Below are 22431 nucleotides of genomic sequence, written 5' to 3'. Positions count from 1 at the left end.
CTCCTAGCAGAATAATAGTCATTGTGTGTGTGCATGTGAACGCGCGCACGCGCGCGCATGTGTGTGTGTGTGTAAAACAAAGAATGAGGTACTGATGAGCATGGAAGCATAGAAGCTAGACCTGAGTTCCAATTCTGGTTCTACCCATTGTAGAACTGAGAGAGAACTGTCAACTTCTATCCTCAGTATTCTCATCTGTACAGTGGTTATGATAAAGATAACATAATACATAAGATCTAGTTCAGGGACTGGCTCATAATAGATACTCAAGAAATGATAAATGTGGTACTGATGTCATTATTAGCATCAGGACCTTCACTGGCAAGTCGAGATGCCTGCGACCGCCAAGCCCAGCCCCCCTCTGGTCCCTCTGTGGTAAGGGTGGGGGCGGCAGGGGTACAGGCCAGAGAGGTGGCTGCAAAGGTCAGACTCGAAACCTCGGTTTTCTATAAGCTCTACAATATAGTCCTTTCAACTCTAACAACTGTCTTCAGGAACATGTTATTAAAGTAACATCCTAATGCCCTTAAGCCTTAAAAATCCGGGGCCATAAGGAAGCTGCTGACTTGAAATCCCGTCCTTAGTCATTGACGGAACCATGGATGAAGAGGTTGTGAAAATGCCACATTTCTCTCTACGTAAGAGAACTGGAAATTGGATCAAGGAAGCTGGGGAAGATCATCTCATGGGAAATGAAAGTAAAGGAGTTCTTTGAGGGCAATACTGTTTTATTTTAAAAAGGCAATAAACCATGATGGTTATGAGATCAGGCTTTTGGAGTTAGAACTGCCTGAGTTCAAATCTTGGCTCTACCATTTAAGAACTTTGTGACTTGGCCGGTTACTTATATATATTTTTTATCTGTAAGATGGATGCAATTATACATACGTTTTTCATAGGTTTTATTGGAGAACTAAATAAAAAACAATCTGTGCAGAGCTCTTGGTCCGATGCCAAGCTCCCAATAAATGGGAGCCGCTATTACCACCATCCTCCCCCTCACTACCATCTCTCCTCCTTTCCCTGATACTGAGCAGAGTGTGGCACACTGTAGGAGCTCAACAAACGCTTGCCAGATACAAATCAAATGCTAGCCTCCACATTCTAGAACCCTAAACAAATGTGAAAGACAAATTTCGGCTGCACCTCGTGTTAAAGATGAACTACTTCAAGCAAAGGCAACAGAAGTAGCAGTGAACTTTACTTGATCTTTATTTCTTTAAGCTTGCCAAAAGAATTGAAAAAGCAAGCTCTAGGAACAGTCTTTCATCTTTTTGCTGCACTGTGGTTGGCCCCAGTCTCCCCATACAGAACCCGAGCTTAACAGGCAGTGTTTCTGCCACAGAGACACAGATCTAAACTGTGTAAGCAGCCTGGGAAGCCAGTTCTTCCTGCTTCCCCACAGTTCTGTACTGAATCAGGGGTGGGATTTGAGGCATGTGTGAGTGCAGCTGGCTAAGGTCACGGGGTATCCTCATGAACTTAAAGCTAATACACTATGATTCCTTACATTTTTTCCATGTAAAAAGACACGCTTCGGCAAAGAGATCAAAACAGAGGTCACAAGCTTCATGTTCAAAGTAAGCCTGCATAAGGAGGCGCAGGGGACAACTACCCACCCTGCTCAATGCAGGGAGAAAATTACTCGCATCCTCTGAGGCACTGAACCTGTGGGATGCAGGGAGCTGGGCAGGGGGAGGTGCTGAGCCACGTCATTTTAAAAAGTGAAAGGCCCATATTTCTCTTGATTCTGTTCATTTGATCTGCCTTTCAAAGGCAGACTCTTAAGTAAAACCATTCTCTAAAGTTGTCATCTGTTCCTTTAAAACACACATACTCCAATGGTGGAGGAAAAAGGCTCCCTCCTCCCAAGTAACCCCTGATACCTCTTTCCGTGTGAATTCTGAGGTTAATTGTTAATCCTGACTTCTACTTAGTTATTACGGAGGTTTTAGTTAAACTGTACCCTCAACATCTGCTTCTTCCTGTATTGACTTTTTACATGAGCTACCAAGAATTCTGGGGTGAATGCTTCTCAGCTACCCAATTTCGTGGGAAGAAGGGCACATGATCTGAAACTAGCTGATGTGATTCCTGAAGGAAAGAACACTTCTACTCACCGAAGTCTGGAATCACAATTGTCAATGCTGGACTATTTTATTCTTGTTGTTTTCAAATCTAGGTTTCCCACAATATATTGGAAGCCATAGTAACAGAACAGTTTCATTTCCCACATTTTGAGCATAAGCCTTGCCCAGTAAAAATGTTTGCTGGACCACCTTTTTCACTGATTCTTACAATGACTCTTTGCATTGACTCAAAGTTGCCAGGTGGAAATGGCCATAATTATGAACATTAGCAGCTGAACAAGGGTGAGCTTGAGGAAGGTCAAAAGGAAAAGCAAGCTCATACTTGCTGATCCCTTACATCTCTCTTTCTCCTTTCTCTGTATTATAATCTGTTCCTGCAGATACTAAGGTGCTTTGCATATCAGGGCAAAAAGAATCATCGTAAAATAAAGAACAAAAGGGCTTTCAGCTTTAATTCCTCTGCAGCCACATTTGGGTGCAGGGTTAGAAAATAGTTAGGAAGAGGCGTTGTTGAAAATGTGAGTCTTGCATCTTTTCCTAAAAATAGCAATTTATACAGTATCTGTTCTCTGTTTCCCTTTGGGATCATACGTGATTACTCAGCTGACAGATTCTCTAAGATTAAAGCCAATTTGCTGTAACAAAAAAAAAAAGAGAGAGAGAGAGAGGGAGAGAGGGAGAGAGCTTTTAAACACATCTGAATTTTTTGAGTTAGGATTTGATACTGTATTAATGAAAAGACATAATATAAAAATAAAAGACAAAATGGGTGGGGGCTGATGGGCTAATAGGCTCAACTGAACTGATGGAAAGATTTCTATTTATCCCCTACTGGTAGCTAAGCGCTAAGAGACCCCATAAAAAAATCTCTGCAGTTGTGTCATGTGAGCCCACCTTTGGGGAACCCAGGGACAAATTCATTCCTGTAGATCCTCCCACAACATGAGGTCATAATTGCCTGCAATGACCTTTCTAAAACTGGATCTGTCCAGATGAGGTTCTACGGCCTATGTGGTAGAAAGCTGTCATTAGACTTTTCCACCGGCTGATGTGCTAGTGTCTATGGGGCAACAAAGGAACATAAAGCCTTTGGATGGTGGATGTGATGCTGTGAAACTCACAACTTCAAACCTACCCCACAACTTGCTTTGCACTGGCAAAAGGGATAACAGATTTCCCTCTGTCCCTGCAAAACCTTAAGACCTGTACTCTCTTGAGGTTTTCATATATGCCCAGAAACAACTTCTTTGAGGTTATTTTAAATTTTACTTTCCCACATGTTATGTGAAATATGTATTCCTTCATGATTCCAGGCAGAAATTAATTAAGCCAGTTTCAGTTCATCGTGGAAACCAGGGACAAGGGGTGAATATTTAAATCTTTTAACTGTTTACCAAGCATTTTGTGTATAACATATGCGATAATCTAAATACCCTGAGGGCAAAACCAGTCTTAGCCATAAACTAAGAAATTATAGTTCCACTTTCCTCAAATTCATCTGAATGGCAACCGACTTATAAATGTGCCAATTCAAGAGAACGGGGGTCTTTTGCCTTTCTCTCTCTATACTTCTGCATGGTTTGAATTCTTTACAAGAATGTACTGCTCCATCACTTGTGTAGTTAAATAAGCATCTTAAAAATCTGAAAAATGAGAGTTGTCTAAAAATAAACAAAACTTTTCAGAGACGAATTTGAAAGGATATTAACAGTGGTTGTTTATAGCTTCTAGGTCTATAGGTAATTTTCATGCTTTGCACTGTGGTGCAAAGCATCAAATACAAATTATCAATAACTGGCCAGTATTGTTCATATAATAGAAGGAAAGAATAAAATGCCTGTGTCACAAAAAAAGAAATGGAAGCTTCAGGACAGCTAAACCTGCTCTTTTAACCCTATCTCGTCTTCTAAATAGGTTTTCCCATACAGTTCCCATTCATCTGTTTTGGCAGATCGTCACCCCATCGATCAAACCTATATATTTGACTCCTAATTTTCTAAATCATCCAGCATGTCATTTTTTCTTCTTCAAAAGTTCATTTCTAAAGTTTTCTAGTCATAAATCAGTAATTTTACTCCATTCTCCCTCTGTGGAGATTAGGCCTTCTGATTCAAAGCCAATAGAAGCACAGTCAGCAATAATTAAGACGAGGAGAAGTTACAAAATGATCATCCATGTTACCCAGGAGTCTAGTGCGTGCGCGGGGGGGGGGGAGTGGAAGCAGGATTTAGGGACAAGTAAATGGGAAGTAGTGGGAAGAAAGGGTACAAGGAGAAGAGTAAGAAATGCAGTGAGGAGGGGAGGTCAGTTAGACTAAACTGTATGGAATTGCCCTTTGTATAAGTCAAAAATTGAATTACGGTGCAACCAAATACCTACAACCAAATACCTACGATAATAATAATAAATAATAGAAGGAGTGAAGGAGTGAGAAGGACATCAAAATAAAAGTTTTCAAAGTCCTTGTTCTACCTGACCCCTGCTTCAGTGTGTTCCAGAACTGATGAGAATCTTGCAGATAAGGAATTCCACTCCTCACATAGCCAATTATCTGTCAGTGTACTGAGAAGGAGGAAGAGACAAGTATTTACCACATATTTACCTTCAAGATGGGGGCCATAAAGACCGACAGACCAGTCAGAATAAACACGAGGGTTCCAGTGACTCTTTGTTCCCTGAAACCAAATCAAAAGATTACCAATTTACCTCTTGTTTTCATAATATGCCTTGTCTTTTCACCTTCAAAAAGGACTATACATTGACCAAATAAATGTTTGACTAAAACAGCAAAGGTCTTGATATCTTATATAAATGAATACCTCGAGGACAGCATATAAGCTCCATGTAACTATAAAATTCTCTTATTGTATAACGCGATTTGAATTCGTCAAGAGAAAAGTGATTCTGCTAAATCCTTTGCTCTTTTCAGAATTAAAAAAAAAAAAAAGTCACTTGCTCTTGGTCCATCAATTCCTGGCCTCTTCGAAGCCCTTATTTTTTAAACGACTTGTGCTGTTGTGTAATTACACCTTCTTTCTCAGGAGACAGATATTACATTGTCCTGCATTCTAATTAGCAAACAGCTCAGGGAAATTTCATAAGTGCAATAAATCCCATCAGTCTAATTTCCAAAGCTAAACAACAAGAGTACTTTTTAACAAATAGGATTCCCATCCAACACCCCCAGCCCCCAAGAAAGAATCACCCACTGTTGTGGCGTGGGAAACAGTGGCTCTGTCCTGCAAGCTACTCACCCAAGCACTTGCGAGCAGGGCTTGCTGTGAAAAGCATTCAACACAGTATCAAGGTCTTATGCAAGCCCTTCCTGGCTACCCAAATTTAACAGCTGGCGGTCAAGGCTTCTCAGTGTTTATGGGGACAGAAAATGAACTGGGGAATAAGAATTCCTTTCCCTTCATAGAATCTTCAAAATCACAAGCAGACTCAAGAGTTTTGGGGAGTCTCAACAGAGCTGGAAGGTTAAAGGGTTTGGCCTTTACATATACTTGTGATGGAGTGGTTATCACAGCACCGAAGCGAGCTACCCGTGAAGAAAATGAATGACCTGCTTGTGCTTTTACATTGCCTTAGTTAGCCTGCATCAGCCAAAGGGAATTTACGGAACATAAGATGCGAAATCGAAAAATTATTGAAGACTCTCTTTCTAATGAAAATGTAGTCCTTTCTGGAACATCAAGTACAGGAATAAATTAATCATCACCAGCCTTTTCTCCTCCCATTCTGCCCATTTCCTACGAATGACATAGGTGTGGCATGATGTGTTTTGCAGAGCCATTTTCCTCTGACTTACACATACCTCACTCCTAGGAACTTTGGTTGTTCTCCGGGGGCAGAAGTCTCTGTCTCCATCTTCAAACTGTCAATGTGAGCAATAGAGATGACGGTCGCAGCCACATACCATGGAAGAGCCATGAAAGAGCACACCACCATGAGGATGGCGACCCAAAAGAGATCCAGGTGATATCCAGCTCCTTTCTGTAGAAAGAGGTAACAAAACCATATGGAAAACAAACAAACAAAACAAAACTCATCTTTCTATCTTGTCCTATTTCCAAATGGGAATTAAGATGACCAAAAAAAACCCCACCTCACTTAGCTTGCTAAAAATATCTACTTCAAGGTAAGTTTTTCAAGGAAGGGGACTTTATCTTCCCCATATTATCCCCCCTAGCAATTACACACAGAGCTGCCACGTGACACCTCCTCTAGCTTGACTGAAATTCACAGCTTACTTATCGTTTGCTTATTGTCAGTCATCCTCTCTGTATCCAATTTTGTAATCAGAAAGATGGAGATAGAGATCTACCTTGAGGAGTTACTGCGACCATTTGCATACTTCACTTTTAGTGAAGTAACAGAGGCAAAGCATCTTATAGGAACTTAAAAGGTAGTGGTTGTTGCGTAGTAGGAGCTCAAAAACATGGTGATGGCAACAGTGGTGGTACTGGTTGTTGTTAACCTAAGCACAATAAACACCTTAAAAAAGGCAGGTACCAATCCTTCTCTGTTTGACTGTTTAGCATAAGCTGTTCACCTAGATAGTACTCAGCATATGTAGACCAGAGATCTGAAAGCAATCTTGAGAAGGTATGCCTAAGACGATTTCTCACCTTTCATAGTATATGAAAATAATTGTTTAATAACTTATTAAACGCAATCATTACGGTAATTAATGCACCCTTAATCAGAATAGGCTGATTTTACTGGTCACAATAATGTTTATTGACTGGAAAAGCAGACTATGTAACAAAAGGTCTCGCTCTTTTACTCACTAAATAAATATTGTTAAATGTGTCCATAGTGTTATTCTGTGGTTATATTTCCCTCCTCTGTTTATGAAGAAATCAAATGCTTAATGCCCCTATGGAGCCTGAGAAAACAGAGCAGTCCATTTGCACAGCATGGAAGCAGAAGCACCAAGAGCCAGAGTATGGCCAATCTGAGGGAATGGAGATGCTGGCTTTAAAAAACTGAGAACGTAATTTACATTAGAAACCTGGTGACTGTTATCATTCAGGTCCGATTACAGTCAGTTAGAACACTGCTATCCTCTCACTGAAATGCCAAGATTTCACCCCTGGCTCACAAACATGGGTCTAATCCTGTTCTCAACTCATCACAGGCAAGGGTAGCTGACACAAGAAAGAAGAGCACACATTGACTTAGTCCAGGTTTGACTATGAACAGAAGTATCCTTGGGAGACAAAGGTTAATACACAGTCATGAAAGCAGTTCATTTCAGTACAAATGGTTTGAAACCATAGGGTTCGGATTGGGAGTGGGCTAAGGTAGGGGAAAGGAGAGCAAAGCGTGGGGATGAGCTGAAATAAACTTGTTTAACAATAACTAATGAGGCGAGTATCATGGTATATCTGGGCCTCAGTCATTCCATTCCTTGAACAAATACTACTACCAACTTACTAACAGGCACAGTTCTGGGTGTTAATGTCCTATCTGTGAATAAGACAAAAATTCCCATCTTCGAGGTGTTTCCATTCTACCGAGACAACAATAAACAACACAAGTAAGTAAACTGTAAACTATACAATATCTTAAATAGTACTAAGTACTAAGTAGAACTATGAAAATTTGGGCTTGTACACTGAGTATGATGGGAAGCCACTGGAGGGTTTTAAGTGGAGGAGTGACATGACCTGCTTACGTTCTAAACACTATGGCTGCTATGCTGGGAACAAAGTCAAGGACAGTAAGCCCAGTTAGGAGGTTGCTCCCATAATCCATGAGAGAAATTGTGATGGTTAGAGCCAGCGTAGTGGCAGTCACGATGGCAAGAAGTGTTTGGATTCTGCCTATACTTTAAGGTGGAATCCACAGAAGTTGTTCACTCCTGCCTATGGATATGTCTTCTGACCTCACTGTAGACCATTCATGCTCGGGCCTTTGTTCACATCTGCAGCCTCATCTTTCACCTCTCCCCTGCCCCCATCCTATACCATGGCCACCTTCAATCATATGCAATTCCTTCAGTATGTCTTACATACTTATGCCTTTGTGTCTTGGCCCATCTAGCACCCTTGCCCTGGAATAACCTCTACTCTTCCTTCTTCTTACCTTGAATCAGTCCTACTCATCCTTAAGACTTAAATCAGCCTTTATCTTTTCTGGTAGTTTTCCTGCCTCAGTCCAGGTGAGATGGGTAAGTCCAGTTAGGTTAGATTTCCTCTTCTTTGTTCCCCTGTTCACTTTATGCTTTCCTTTACCACAGCACTCATCACACTGTTTTGAAATTATGTGTGCATTTATCTGGCTTTGGCGTTAGACTGTAAGAAACAGGAAGACCTGGACTATGTTTCTTTTTCTCTCTATCCTGAATACCTAAGTAGAGTTCATGGAGCAGAGTCAATTCTCAATTAGTATTTACCAAAAAAAATGAACCACAAATAGCATGTATACATTCTTCTGAATGGCAACTATAAACTCTTAATCAGCCATACAAAAAATTAAAACTTGATTTGTTAATTGGTGGAAATGTGAATCACTTGGTGGGCGGGGAGGGAAGGTGAACAACAGCGGAAAATATCACATAGTTTTAAGCCCTATTTAGACTAAATCACTCAAGACCATATTAGAGATACCAACATGGTAATTAATGGACAGGATCCCCAAATCTTGGCATCAAGGAAACTGTAATAACCTACGGATGTACACACTGCCTAGATCAATGGGTCAAAAGAATAGCTGTTGTAGAAAATATCATGTAGACTACCGTGACCCAAATCCATACTTTCTTGCTCTATTTCAACAAAAACAAGTTTGCACAAGATATCCTGGAGACTAACAAAAAGGGGCCACATAATACCAAAGAGGGTGAAATGAGGATTTTGGAAAGTAGAATACAGAGGAAACTATGCAAAACCACCAAAATAAAAGCTCTGAGAGAAAATAATCGTAGATACATAATTACTATGTGCTCTGACATCATTCTCTTCAAAAAGTCTTCCTTTCCCTCAACCATGTTGAGACTTCTTGCTTCTCTTAAGAGGAAGGGGAAATCATCAACATGAACTGAAGGCCCTGCCAGGCCTGCCTCTGTGTGGTTCCCTCTTCATCGTCAACTCTCCCTCTCTCACTGCGGCCACACTGGGTTCTATCAGGAAGGCATTCGTTCTTGTCAGGTTACTTCCTCTTGTAAAGCCTGTACATACACTGTGATTCCTGTGCCCCAGTGGAATACTCATCCCACCCAGCCTCATCTAGCTAATTCCTACTAATACTTGAATCTCAGTATAAGTGCCATCACCTCAGGGAACTCCTTATAGTTCCTGACATAGGTCAAACCCTCTCGTACAGCTTCTTAAAGCACTGTCACCTCTCCTTCACAGCACTAGACACATTTGCAATGTCACATTTTGCATGACTATTTGAATGATACCTCTCACCCTCATGGACCAAAAAAGCTCTATGAGGACAGGGACCATGGGTGTTTTTGTTCACCACCATTGAAACCCTAGAACCTGGCACAGTGCCCATCATAGAGTGAACACTCCAGATAAATATTTATTGGGTAAATGAATGAATGTTAATTCATTTGTTCAATGGCACTCTGCTAGATCGTAGAAGTAAAATTACAGTAAATAATACAATCTTTGCCCTCAAGTGGCTTACAATGTAGTGCTAGAGCTGGACAAGTCAAGAGGCATTTGCAATACCACACTGTTCTATACATGGGGTGAGCTTGGGGTGCCATGCAGAAGGGGTATTAAGCCCAAAGTCAAAGATGGTATTCAAAGGAGGTGGTATTTAAGCTGAGTCCTAAAATGTGAGCCATAACCGGCTGGGAGGCAAGATATAGGGAGGCAAGAGGAAAAAATTAGGCAAATAAGCCACCATTTTCAGAAAATGAAACAGAGTTGGTGCATATGAGGAGATGGGAGAGGTAGGAAATAAGGCTACAGAAGTTAAGAACTTTAATGTTTTGCTAAAGACTTTGGAATTTTTATCTTAAAAGCAAAGGCAAACCATTAAAGGCTTTTAAGCAGGCAAGTGATATGATCAGATTTCTGTTTAGAAGGATGGCTCTTCTGGTTTGTAGAGGACATACCGGGAATGGTCAAGACTGGACGCAGAGAGGACAGACATGACAGCATTGCCACAGTCCAGGCCAGAGCTGACACAGTTCCAACTAAAGTAATAGGATGGGGGAAGGACAATGGACAGATGGGAGAGATTTTAAGGAGACTGAGTCCAAAGAGGGAAAGGCCATGATTTTGCCAAATTTCAATGCTCAAGGCTTACAATGTCTACCTAGTACAGTGTCCTACATACTGTAAACACTGGAGACATATTTGTTGACCAGAATGGTAAAAGCTATGCTAAAAAAATTATAGTGCCCCAACTATTGCCATAAAGACCCGCAACCCAAGTGGTTATGTTAGAGAAGTTGTTCCTGAACTTATACATATGAAAACAAGCCAACTCTAAGATGTTTCTTTTAGCTAAAGGTATCTGAGTAACTAGATTTGAATGGAATAAAAACAGTATTCAAATATTGGAACTTTTAATAGAAATAGTACTGTAAGAAATAGAGAAAACAGCATTTTTCAAAAATAGCATGTGCATTGTTCCTTACCCCTCCTCCCCATTGCCAACTGCCTTCTGCAGATTTTCATAATCTCCTACTTGGATTATACAGGGGCCTCCTAACCACTCCCCTCCACCCACCCCCTCTCTGGCACCTCTCCCATCCATCCTTAATGCTGCTAGAGAGGGTGTTTAAATGCAATGCAGGTGCCATCCATCCAGGCTGGAATGTTGAGGGAGCAGGAAAGGCCAGCAGGAGATGAGCAAGTCAAACAGGACAGAACCGGTCATGACAAGCACATGGCTTGCCATGCTGAGATGCTCCCCATCTGATACTATGATAGGGGCCCTCAAAGATTCCTGAAGCTTCATCATTCCTTAAATGGGCATTGTACATTCTGCACCATTCCTCAAACTGGTACTCTGTTTCTAAGTCTTAACATTTGTTTAAGTCCGTTCTCTCTCTCCAAGGTCCAGCTCAAATTCCCCTGCTTCCTTGACATCACTTAGCAACCCTTGGCCCTCAACACCGTCCTCACCATAGAAGTCCCTGCTTCAGTCCTGTCCCTGACAGCCCATTCTCCTTACAGAGTAATCTTTTTAAAATCTCAATTACTATATGGCACTTCCCTGCTCAAAACCCTCCGGGGTTTCCACCTAAAACAGTGGCCTCCTGTTTCCACCTAAAACACAGTAAAGTCATCTAAAAGGTTCCATATCAGTGTTTCTTCCTGGAACTATTTTGCCCCCCACCCCAGGGAACACTTGTCAATGTCTAGAAACATTTTTGTTTGTCACAACTTAGGGGAAAGGGTGCAAGTGGCATCGAGGGGCTAGAGACCAGAGATGCTGTTGAATAGCCTACAATATACAGGACAGCCACAACCAACAAAGAATTGCAGTTGGGAACCTTTGTTCTACATGATCTGGCCCTACTCCCTTTGACCTCATCATGCTTCACTAATTCCCCTATGTTCCAGTCACGCTGGTCTGTTATCTGTTCTGCAACATACCAACATACCTTCCCACCCTGGGGCCTTTGCATTGCCCCAGGAAAACTGCACTGGAATTGGAAAACTGTTATTTAATAAACACCCACTGAACACCCTATACCATGTTAGGCCTTGTGTTAGATAAAATAATAAGTAAGAAAGAACATGTGCCCCTAAGGGGTTTATAGATTATTAGTTGAAGCCAGATGTGGAAGCAAATAATTTATTATATGTGCAAGATACAAGGCACAAAGAAAGCCAAGTCAATCCCAACCTTGGTGGTGGAGTTAAGTGATAAATAGAGAAAATCCACTAAACTCCTTCAGGGCAGAGACCATAACTTAGAACAATTCTTATCTTCAACATCTAACACAAGTGTTCCATACATAGCAAGGACTCCAAAAAATGCCCAAAAGGTTATATACGTCCTTTAAAGTTTAAAAAAGTCCTGTCTCCATGAATATAAATGTAAAGGATGTTCTACTTTTTGAAATTAGATATTGTTTTAAGTAGCAGGACAGGAAGTGAAATTTTACTTCCTTTTAATATTGTATATGCTTTGCTAATACAGAACAAAAGGCAATTGGAATAAATCCACAGAAATCAAAATCTAGGGGAGAAAAAGACTAACAGTCTAAAGTTTACATCTGGTAAACAGATGATAACAAAGGGTCAGAGAAGTACACACACATGCACAGACACAGAATAAACATTCATTATTGTGCATAGGAGCCCCCCATGATCCAGACAATAAGCTGGTTTATGGGGACACCAAGAACCATGAGATAGGTCCTCCCCACAAGGAGCTCACAATCAGATGAGGGGACTCAGATCTGTACACAAATCACAATGCACTCTAAACGGAGATTCAAAGAGGCTTGAAAGAGACACCCGAAGTACAGAGAATAAACTGTTTACCAATGTCTAGAGTGAACCCACAAAAACTTCCCACTGTGATGACATCTAAACAGGGCTTTGAATAATAGGAGCACTCCCTATGAGAACTGGAGATGGGTTGGCAAGCTTTTCAGCTATCACCCATCTCACACAGTGCAACAACTCTGGGAACCATGTGGCCCAAGATAACCAAATTCTTCATTATGTATTTACTGAGCCTACCACATGGAAATCGCTGTGATGGGCCACAAAACAGAGCTGGAGAAAGGACTAAAACATATCCTTGCCTTGAAAACATTCGGCCCAGAAAAGGAGATAAGGTCATTATCCAACCTAACTAACCTCCATGCAGGATATCATGTGACCAATGCTATAGAGTAATGCACATTTAGTAAGAGCAAAAATAAGAACAACAGAAATTACATTAGGAGTGAAGGCTACACTGACAAGTTTATATCCAGAGGCTCTTAAAAGGTGGGAAGGATTTTAGTAAGAGGTAATCATCGAGGAATGGAAAGGAGAGTTGAAATAACTGGCAGGAGATGTGCCAGATTTGAGGAGAAACCAAGAATCCATTTGATCTGAGCATTGTATAGTATGTGGAGAGCATCATTCTAAATTTGGGTTGAGAACATATCACAAAGAGATTTAATTCCCAGGCTAAGGCAAATGGACTTCTTCAAGGAGCAAATGTTTAGAGGGCCAAGGGGTAAAGGTTTAGAAATATAAGACTGACATATAAGAACAACACTTAAAAAAATTACTGCTTTTGAAATGAAGCAAGGGAACCTGATTATTAACTCATGGCTAAACAGAATAGTCTACACATGAAATAAAAGGACTGGATTTAAGGTTATGATAACAGGAATAGAAAGGAAAAATAAAACAGGGCAAATTTTGGAGTTATCCAAGAAAAGGACCTCAAATTAAGGGTTTTACCACAAAGGGTATCAGAAAATTCACTGATACACCAACTTATGTCTATGCCTAGATACTTATCCTAAACTATTTCTCCCTCCCACCTACTTAAAATCATTTTCCTTGTGAGAAGTATCCTTTGCTTTGCAGTCTGAAGCTCAGACTTATTTCCTACCTCTGCAATGACTCAGGAAATAACCTTGGAGAAGTCATGACCTTGCTGAACCCCATTTGCTTTTGAGTGCTCTGCAGGGAGAATGTGGGACATAACTAACCAAAATGATGGCCAAGAAAAGCCAAGTGGCTTGGCGCTCCTACATCAATACGGAGCGGTTCAGCAGAGTGGAAAGGTGGATCCCATCCCAACAGAGCAGCCAGCCAGCCAGGGCCACATGACACAGAGCCAAAGCAAATGCCACCCAAAAACATGCTGCTTGTAATATTACAATCCTTCCCTCTCTCTCACTGTTCCAGGTTTCTCTTTTGAATCAATTTCATAGCAGTCAGACCCCTTTAATTTCAGACCGATCTCCAATGTTCACATTCCACAGCCACCTTTCCCAACAAAATGTGAATAAAACAATATCCAGAGTGAAAAGCCTTTCATCCATGATGTCTCTCCACTGGCATCATGAGATTTGTGTCAAAACACTGGCACTTATTCTGTAACTACTGTCATTCAAAGAAATGATTTCAAATAAGCAATTCCTAAAAGTGATAAAAACTTAAAATTCCTATTTTAAGAGGTAAATCTTAATATGTCTTGATTTTCCAATGTTTTCTATAGGGAATAGGAGAATTTTAAAAATTCCGTATTTTATCAGGAGTGCCCGGCTGACTCAGTCAGTGGAACATGCAACTCTTGATCCTGGGGTTGTGAGCTAGAGTCCCACGCTGGATGTAGAGATTACTTAAAAATAAAATCTTTTTTAAAAATTCTATATCTTATCAATTCTAAATTTGCTAAACTTGAAATTCTGAATTTTATTAATAAGAAAACTTAACGAGCAAAAGTAAATAGGCATTTATCTCCAAAGACACATAACAAATCTGGTCAACTATATAACAAAATTAAAAATGTGCTTCCTAACTCTTTTTAGAATAAAATATATTAGTTATCATCCATTTCCAGCCTTTCAAACTAAATCAACACTGAGACCCCTCCCAGTATAGAGCATCTAAAAATGCTCGACCAAATACAAAAAAGTATCTTTTAGAAATCATGGCTTATCTACCAGAAAGTAAAAGAAACAACTGGAGGCAAAAAACAATGGCAACAAGAAAGAGTGAATCTACAGGGTCAGTAAGCCCTGGGGCTTAGGCTCACCCTGAGAGACCTTAGGGCCTGGATTTAGAATGACCATCCGAACCCTAGGGACAGGAGACCAACTCTAGGGATATGGGGGAAAGGGTATAAATGAAAAGACATCCCTTGAAATGAAATTAGGATACTCTAAACACAGCATACTGAGTTGGTCAACTAGGAAATAAGACACCCTACGGAGAAAGTAGGGATAAGTGCCTCTCTAGGCCTTGCCTCTAAATATAAAGCCATAAGAAAAAAAGAATCTCGAAAGATATTTCTGACTATAAACCTGCAATTAAGTTTGAGGCTGGAATTCACATTATCTCTATGGTCTAGAAATCCTGAAGTCAAAAATGTAACGTAAAATGGTCCTGACCTTCTACGAATGTCTTGCCACCCTACCCTCAAAATGAAAGAGATATAGATATAAAATGACAAAACTATACTTCATCAAGCTTCTGGATCCAACGACCAATTTAAAGGAAATACAGAAGACAAAAGAGCATGCTAAATGACACCACAGGGAAATAAGCATCATGATCTAGACTATGGCAATTTCTATAGTGCAAATGTAGCAGATTTTTTTTTTTTTTTTTTTTTTTAGAGAGAGAGAGAGAGAGAGCAGGGGGGGCAGTGGGAGAGGGAGAGAGACAGCCCTCAAGCAGACTCCCTGCTGAGCACAGAGCCAGACACAGGGCTGGATCCCAGGACCCCTAGATCTTGACCAGAGCCAAAATCAAGAGTTGGACATTTAACTGACTGAGCCACCCGGGTGTCCCCAAATGTGGCAGATTTTATTTTCCAAAAACGACTGGAAAAATATCTCCTATCCTGCATATTTTTCTTCAAGTGTAAAATTGCCATTCCTCCATCAAACAGTGGAGCCCTTCCCCACCCCATTCAATGGAGGCTGGGCCTGGACCTATTTTGATCAATCGATGATAGCAAAATAAAGAATAGAGCTGTGCCAGTAGCAGGTGTAACCATGAAATGGTCTTGCATCTTTCACTCTTAATTCTGGGAAGTCAGTTTCCATGTGCCAAGTACAAATAGCTCAAGGTTGCCATGCTGCGAGAAGCCTAACCCACATCAAAAGGCTCTGAAGGAGGATATGCCATGTGGTGAAAGAGAAGTTGGACAGACAAACAGACACACCAAGGAATCAAGGTACTAGGTATGTGAGACATGGAAGTGAGTGAAGAAGCCGTACTGGACAATCAGCCTAGTCAACCCTTCAGATGACACTAACTGCAACTGCAGGAGAGACGTCAAGCAAGAAGTATCCACCTGAACCCTGTCAACCCAAAGAAACATAATAAATAATTGTTGTTTTCACCTGTTATATCGCAAAAGATAAACTGAAAAACAACCTGGTTGTCTTCAACACATAAATATCTAGGGAAACCAAACAGACTGATGGTGGTGGGTGGGGAGGAGAAAACTTACGGACTAAAAGTTTATAAAAGATTTAAGATAACAATATTTGAAAGTTAACTGGAATCCTGATTTAATCAAATAAACTATATTTTTAAAGTTTATTATATAGTTTTACAAACATGTTTGAGCATTCAAAGAAAAGATAATTGGCATGTTACACATAATAAAGAAAATATTATATTCTATTTCAGAGAACGGAATAGAAGTGGAATAGGAGGAGAAACACTACCAGCTCATTTTATAAGGATAATATATTCCTGATAACCAAAATCCGACAGGGACACTGTAAGAAAGAAAATGCACGGGCCAATGTCACTCTTAAAAGAGATGCAAAAATCCAAAATATATACATATATAATATACTCTGTATATTATATAATTACGTAATAATTATACATAAAGATATAAAAACCATGTATAAAAGAAACTATATTCTACCAGGTTGCAAGGTTGGTTCAAGAACAGAAAATCTATTACTGTAACTCACCAAGTCAACAGATTAAAAACAAACATGCTTTTATCTCAATAGTCTCAGAAAAAGTATTTGTCATTGTCTTCATTAAGGACAGTTACCACATTAAAATCAGATGTAGGATGACACTGGCTGAGTGGTGAACAGTTTATATTGCCCTCTTTGGTGGTGAAGGAAATATGATCTCAACTTTTTCAGATTTAAATGAGGTCTTCCTAAAGTATTATATTGAGGACATGTGTCAACACAAAGCGATCTGTGACTCTGCCAAGTCAGAAAGAATATTAGCTATAATCTAACTCTTGATAAAACTGTCTTGGTTTTCTCAATGAGATACCACCTCACACCACTCAGTATGGCTAAAATTAACAAGCCAGGAAACGAGATGTTGGAGAAGATACGAAGAAAGGGGAACCCTCCTACACTGTTGGTGGGAATGCAAGCTGGCGCAGTAGGGAGATTCCTCAAAAAGTTGAAAATAGAGCTACCCTATTACCCAGCAATTGCACTACTGGGTATTTACCCTAAAGATACAAATGTAGTGATCCGAAGGGGTACGTGCACCCCAATGTTCATAGCAGCAATGTTCACAACAGCCAAACTGTGGAAAGAGCCGAGATGTCCATCAACAGACGAATGGATAAAGAAGATGTGGTGTATATATATATATACACAATGGAATATCATGCAGCCATCAAAAAAAATGAAATCTTGCCATTTGCAATGACGTGGATAGAACTAGAGGGTATTATGCTAAGCAAAATAAGTCAATCAGAGAAAGACAAGTATCATATGATCTCATTGATACGAGGAATTTGAGAAACAAGACAGAGGATCATAGGGGAAGGGAGGAAAAAATGAAACAAGACGAAACCAGAGAGGGAGACAAACCATAAGAGACTCTTAATCTCAGGAAACAAACTGAGGGTTGCTGGAGTGGAGGGGGGTGGGAGGGATGGGGTGGCTGGGTAATGGACATTGGGGAGGGTATGTGAGCGATGTGAATTGTGTAAGACTGATGAATCACAGACCTGTACCCCTGAAACAAATAATACATTATATGTTAATTAAAAAAATAAAAATTTAAAAAAACTGTCTTAGTTTTGAATAAATTAGTATTTTCAAGTACTATAAAGAAAGTAGAAGGCAATGATAACCACTGTTATGAACATTTACCTTGAGTTTATGTTCTTTCCTGTTCACGATCACAGCTGTGATTTGCTGGTCCATGAAAATCAGAATGGTAACCAACAAAGCAGGGATAGCAGCTGCAAGGTACACCCACCAGGGGTTTCCTCCAAATGGTGGAACAAACCAACCTCGGTTTGGACTTGTTGGCTTGAAGAAGAGAAAGAACATTTTCAAAGCAATATTAATACATACTATTTGGTGAAAAATCAACGGGAGAGACACAGTTTTATTTCTGGATAGGTTAAACAAAGATTAGTCACCAAAAACTTCCTGAAGGTGGTTATTTTAAGGCAGTATTTTAAATGAAGGAGAGTAAGAATATAGACTGAGGGGAAACAGATAAATGCCATTTTGTGCATTTAGGATGATCTAAGATAAGGACTCAAGAAGGAAGACAGTGATTTACGTTAAGAGGCAGCCAAAAGAAAAACTCAAATATAATAGTAAAGACACAGACAAGAAATTACAAAACAACAATGAATTTTGTCCATGAATTTTGGCAATTATACTGAAGTTATTTCTACTACTGCCAAATTGTAACAGTTTCACATAATATAGAAAAAGCTACAAATATTTTTACATGCTATAATTGAACTTGCTTAACTACTCTGGTTTTTCTTATACATATGAAAAATGAGCCAGAATAACTGGTTAAATCCTCAGAAATATTACCAAAAATAAAAAATACGATTATTTTTCTAGTTTTCCATCTATCCTGTTAGATCATACATCTGTACTACAGAAAAAAAATATTTTCCTTTCCTTTTCCTAATGCTAAATAATGTAAATAAACCAAAATAGAATCCTATGAATTATTTTCTCTATATTTACTAGTCACTTCTCTGAAGATATTTCTGTCTTCCATCTCCCTTTGCTCATAACTACATCACTGAATCTATTCGCATTTTACTACCTTTACCAGGTTGAGAACTTGGAAGGGAAGGAAATTTCTCTTGTTCGTCAGTGCATTTCAAATCCCCTGTAAAGAGCCTCACTCAAAGCAAACATTCAATAAATATTAACTTAAGTGAACTAATCACTGAATGATTGAAAACTTATCTTTGCTAATGAGTATGAGATGGCAGAGATAATGCAACAATCTATTTGCTGTACCATAGATACCCCTTCCTCCTTAAGTAGTTATTAAGCTAGAACTGCAGTTAGTTTAATTTTTCGTAGCAAGTATATAGTCTCAGTGATGGAGAGAGAAGCTAGGAGTGTTCTAAAAAACAAGTGAAAGACATAATGAAAAATTAGGGAGGGATATGTAAGAATGACTAAAATGTAAATTTTACCCATTAGGCCTGCACAAACCAACAGATTTATAAAATGAGTAATTCCTCTATCTTCTTTGTGATAATTAAAATGCACATTACATACAAACGTGTGTGTATATGGCAGGTAGTTTGGTAGCAGGAAAAGAGCACTGAATTAGAAATATAATCTTGGGCATTTTCTTTAAATCTTTATGAGCTCCAACAAACAACTTCATAAAATCAAGATGATGATAGTTACATTACATCCTAGAATTACTATATGGATCAAGGTGATAAGTTGTATGGAAATACTTTGGCTCATCTTAAATTCTCCAAAAATATAAAGCAGAGTTTGTATTTTTCAATAAAAATCAATATAATGTGAACCTTGCATTTGATCCTAATCAGGCATTTGATTTTAGTGAAGAAATAGTGTATACACATGCCTAGCGAAAGACCACCCCTGAAATAAAGAAACAGATAAATCATACAAAATGAACTCAAAAACATATAACAAACTCTAACAGGGGAAAGAAAGCCATAGAGTCCCAGGAATGACCAGCAGAAGTTCACTTACCTTGAACTCGCTTGGCACAATTAGTTTTGGAGTATCCACACCTACCAGGGCATCTATTACACAAAAGATGAGAATGGACAAGATAATGGCAAAGTCACTGATCAGTTTTCTTGCCTGAAAAAAAATAAAAAAGAAACCAGGGGCTGCTTAGCACTGGATTAATATATTTGCCTGTGTTGGAAATGAACAAAATATTCTGTATTTGGCTAGTGGTCTACAGTAACAGTGTCACCAGCAAATTAAAGGAGTGTCACACTGCAGAGAGATTATTTTTCACATTGTTTTTGCATCACTTTCTCATCTGGCCAGAACTAATCTAATCGCACAGAACAGATCAGAGAGAGAGAGAGAGAGAGAGAGAGAGAGAGAGAGAGAGAGAGTGTGTGTGTGTGTGTGTGTGTGTGTGTGTGTGTGTGTGTGTGTGTGTGTCTAGGCAGGGGAATAATATATTCCTGAATAATATATTCCTGAAATACCGTACAAACACTCTTCCTGTAGGCAGCACAAAGGATACGCAGGTAAGGATGAAATCTCAAAAAATCTACACAAAAATATAGAATTCTGTTTATCATTCGGGAAATAGCATTGTGCGTAGAGGGCAAGATAATTCTATAAAGTAACCTGAAAACACTGTGGATCTAGCAGGAGAGGGGTTACAAGTTCTAGGTGACTGAGTGGACTCAAGACTTCAGAGGAACATGAAGTGATGGGAGAGAGAAATGATGACATCACTACCTCTGTCAAAGAAAACAGTTTTCGCTGTAGGCTAGTGCTTAAAGTCTTCTGTATGTGGGGAATCTCTTCACCACCACTTCTTAAGTGTGGTTGCCACTGGTTGGCAAACTCGAAGCTTCCAAAGTATCTGCCTCTGGTCAGGTCAAGGGCTGGGGTTTAGGGGTTGTAACATTAAACCCAAACCTTTCCCATGAAGTGGGTGCAGAATGGTCATTCTGGAGTCAGCAGGGGAGCACGGGACTGTTGGCAGCTCCCCTGCGGTATCTAGCGGCACTGATAACGGCCTCGGAGCACTGCTAGAGCATAGACGCCTGTTTCCCCATAAGTATGTACACATGGGGGTGCATAATCTGATCATTCCACAAGAATTCACTCAGCGCCTTATACTTTGGTGCTAGGGATACCACAGTGAACAACACAGACACAATCCATGTCTTCATGAAGGTCACATACCCAAGGAAGCCTGCTTCTAAACAAATCAGGGTGGATTCAGCAGTTACAAGGTTTCCTCAGGGTGAGCAGTGTTCTGGTACTGCCAGATGAAGAGAAATCAGGCAGAGTGGCTGACAGTTCTGCAGTAGGGGGGCTACTACAATCAGATATTCAGTAGGAATGGAACTGGGGAATGGAAGTACTTGGCAAGGTGGGTAGGCTGAAGGCCATCATCGTGTTCTCTTCTTCACCGCTGCCCAGCGCCAGGAGCCTTGGGTCCTAACTAGCAGCAAGACCAAAGATGGCCCTGTTAGCTAGGAGTTCCTTTCCCTTTTGAAGGGCTGGGTTCTGCTAGGCTTAGCTCTCTTGAGAAGTCACACAAAGAAGCAAAAAGCCAGCCATGGGCTATGTTAGGGGCAAATTAACACCAATTATACAATAGTGTCAAGCACAAAAAGATGGCAGGGATCAATATGGGGAGAAAAATATAGTGCAGCGGTTAGGAGCACAGTGTCTATAGTTAGGTGACCTTGGTTGGAACCCCAGCACATTCATTTTCTATCTGTAAATATCTATCCTTTCTTAGCTTCAATGACTCCATGTGCAAAATGTAGCCAAAATAATCCTTACAACCTCACCGGTTTGTTATAAGAATTAAATAAGATAAGCCATGAAAGTGCTTAACATAACATCTGGGAACATAATAAACTCTCCTAATATATGTCAACTGTTGTTTTTTCAAGTTCCATGAGGCCTCTTTGGCTGCAGAAACCACTAGAATAATTAAATAATCGACCATCAGGAGGTCTTTAGAAGGAATCATCAATTCCAAGAAACAAGATATAAAAGCCCAGTAATAATACAGAACTGCCACTCAACTAATTTTGGTTGGAAGTATCTGGAATTCCTGCAGAAAAAGGGCTGGAGGAAACTCCCATCTCTTAAGTCAGTGTTGACACAGGCAGTTCAGGATGGTCTGGCACACATGGTCATATGAAACAGGTTCAGGAATATATTAAGACGTTACAACAATCTCTCTGGTCCAGTAGGTCATAAATCACTGGAAGACCAGAGGTCTTTTTGCAAAGGCAAAAAAGATGTTATCTCTTTACGACCCTCCCAGTTCTTATCCAGTAAATCCAACTTGTTGACAATTTAGACACGTTAGAAGTTGTTCAAAAGTGGGGGGAATCGTTATTAAAAAGACAGCGCTCCTCCTTTTGCTCATAAACAGAAGAGAAGTAGAGGGTGGCAAATGAATCCAATCTTCAATTCCTCGGTAGAAAGTCCCAGCGCGCCTGCACCTCTGGCCCTGCTAGGGAACAGACCTACATGACTGGAATCACTACCAGACACCTGGGATACTTGCTTCTTTAGTTAGGAGAAGAGGCTTTCTGAGCCTTCCATAAACTGAACACTGAAGCCCTAAACCTGCTCTTTCAGTAGTTCTCTCCATCTTAATTAATGGTAGTTTATTTTTTCCTATTGCTTAGGCCAAAAACTTTGAATGACCCACATAACTCTTCTCTTTCTGTCATATCCTACATCTAATAGGTCAGCAAATCA

At 40.0% G+C, this 22431-nt stretch overlaps 1 protein-coding gene across 8 annotated transcripts in view; it reads right to left on the bottom strand.

Moving 5' to 3' along the window:
- Positions 1-22431, bottom strand: part of SLC4A4 (solute carrier family 4 member 4) — a 340863-nt gene that overhangs the window by 19752 nt on the left and 298680 nt on the right. For all 8 annotated transcript variants that reach the window (XM_027598149.2, XM_027598150.1, XM_027598153.2 and 5 more), the window contains 4 exons: positions 19699-19812; positions 17851-18012; positions 5908-6086; positions 4693-4765 (listed from right to left, as the gene is read on the bottom strand). In XM_027598149.2, coding sequence (XP_027453950.1) covers positions 4693-4765; positions 5908-6086; positions 17851-18012; positions 19699-19812 — 528 coding nt within the window. The remainder of the gene's footprint in view (positions 1-4692; positions 4766-5907; positions 6087-17850; positions 18013-19698; positions 19813-22431) is intronic.

The sequence above is a fragment of the Zalophus californianus genome, chromosome 2 (genome assembly GCF_009762305.2).
Source record: "Zalophus californianus isolate mZalCal1 chromosome 2, mZalCal1.pri.v2, whole genome shotgun sequence".
NCBI classification, from domain to species: Eukaryota; Metazoa; Chordata; class Mammalia; order Carnivora; family Otariidae; genus Zalophus; species Zalophus californianus.
Note: the sequence above shows the minus strand (reverse complement) of the source record. Positions and strands in the feature narration are given on the sequence as shown.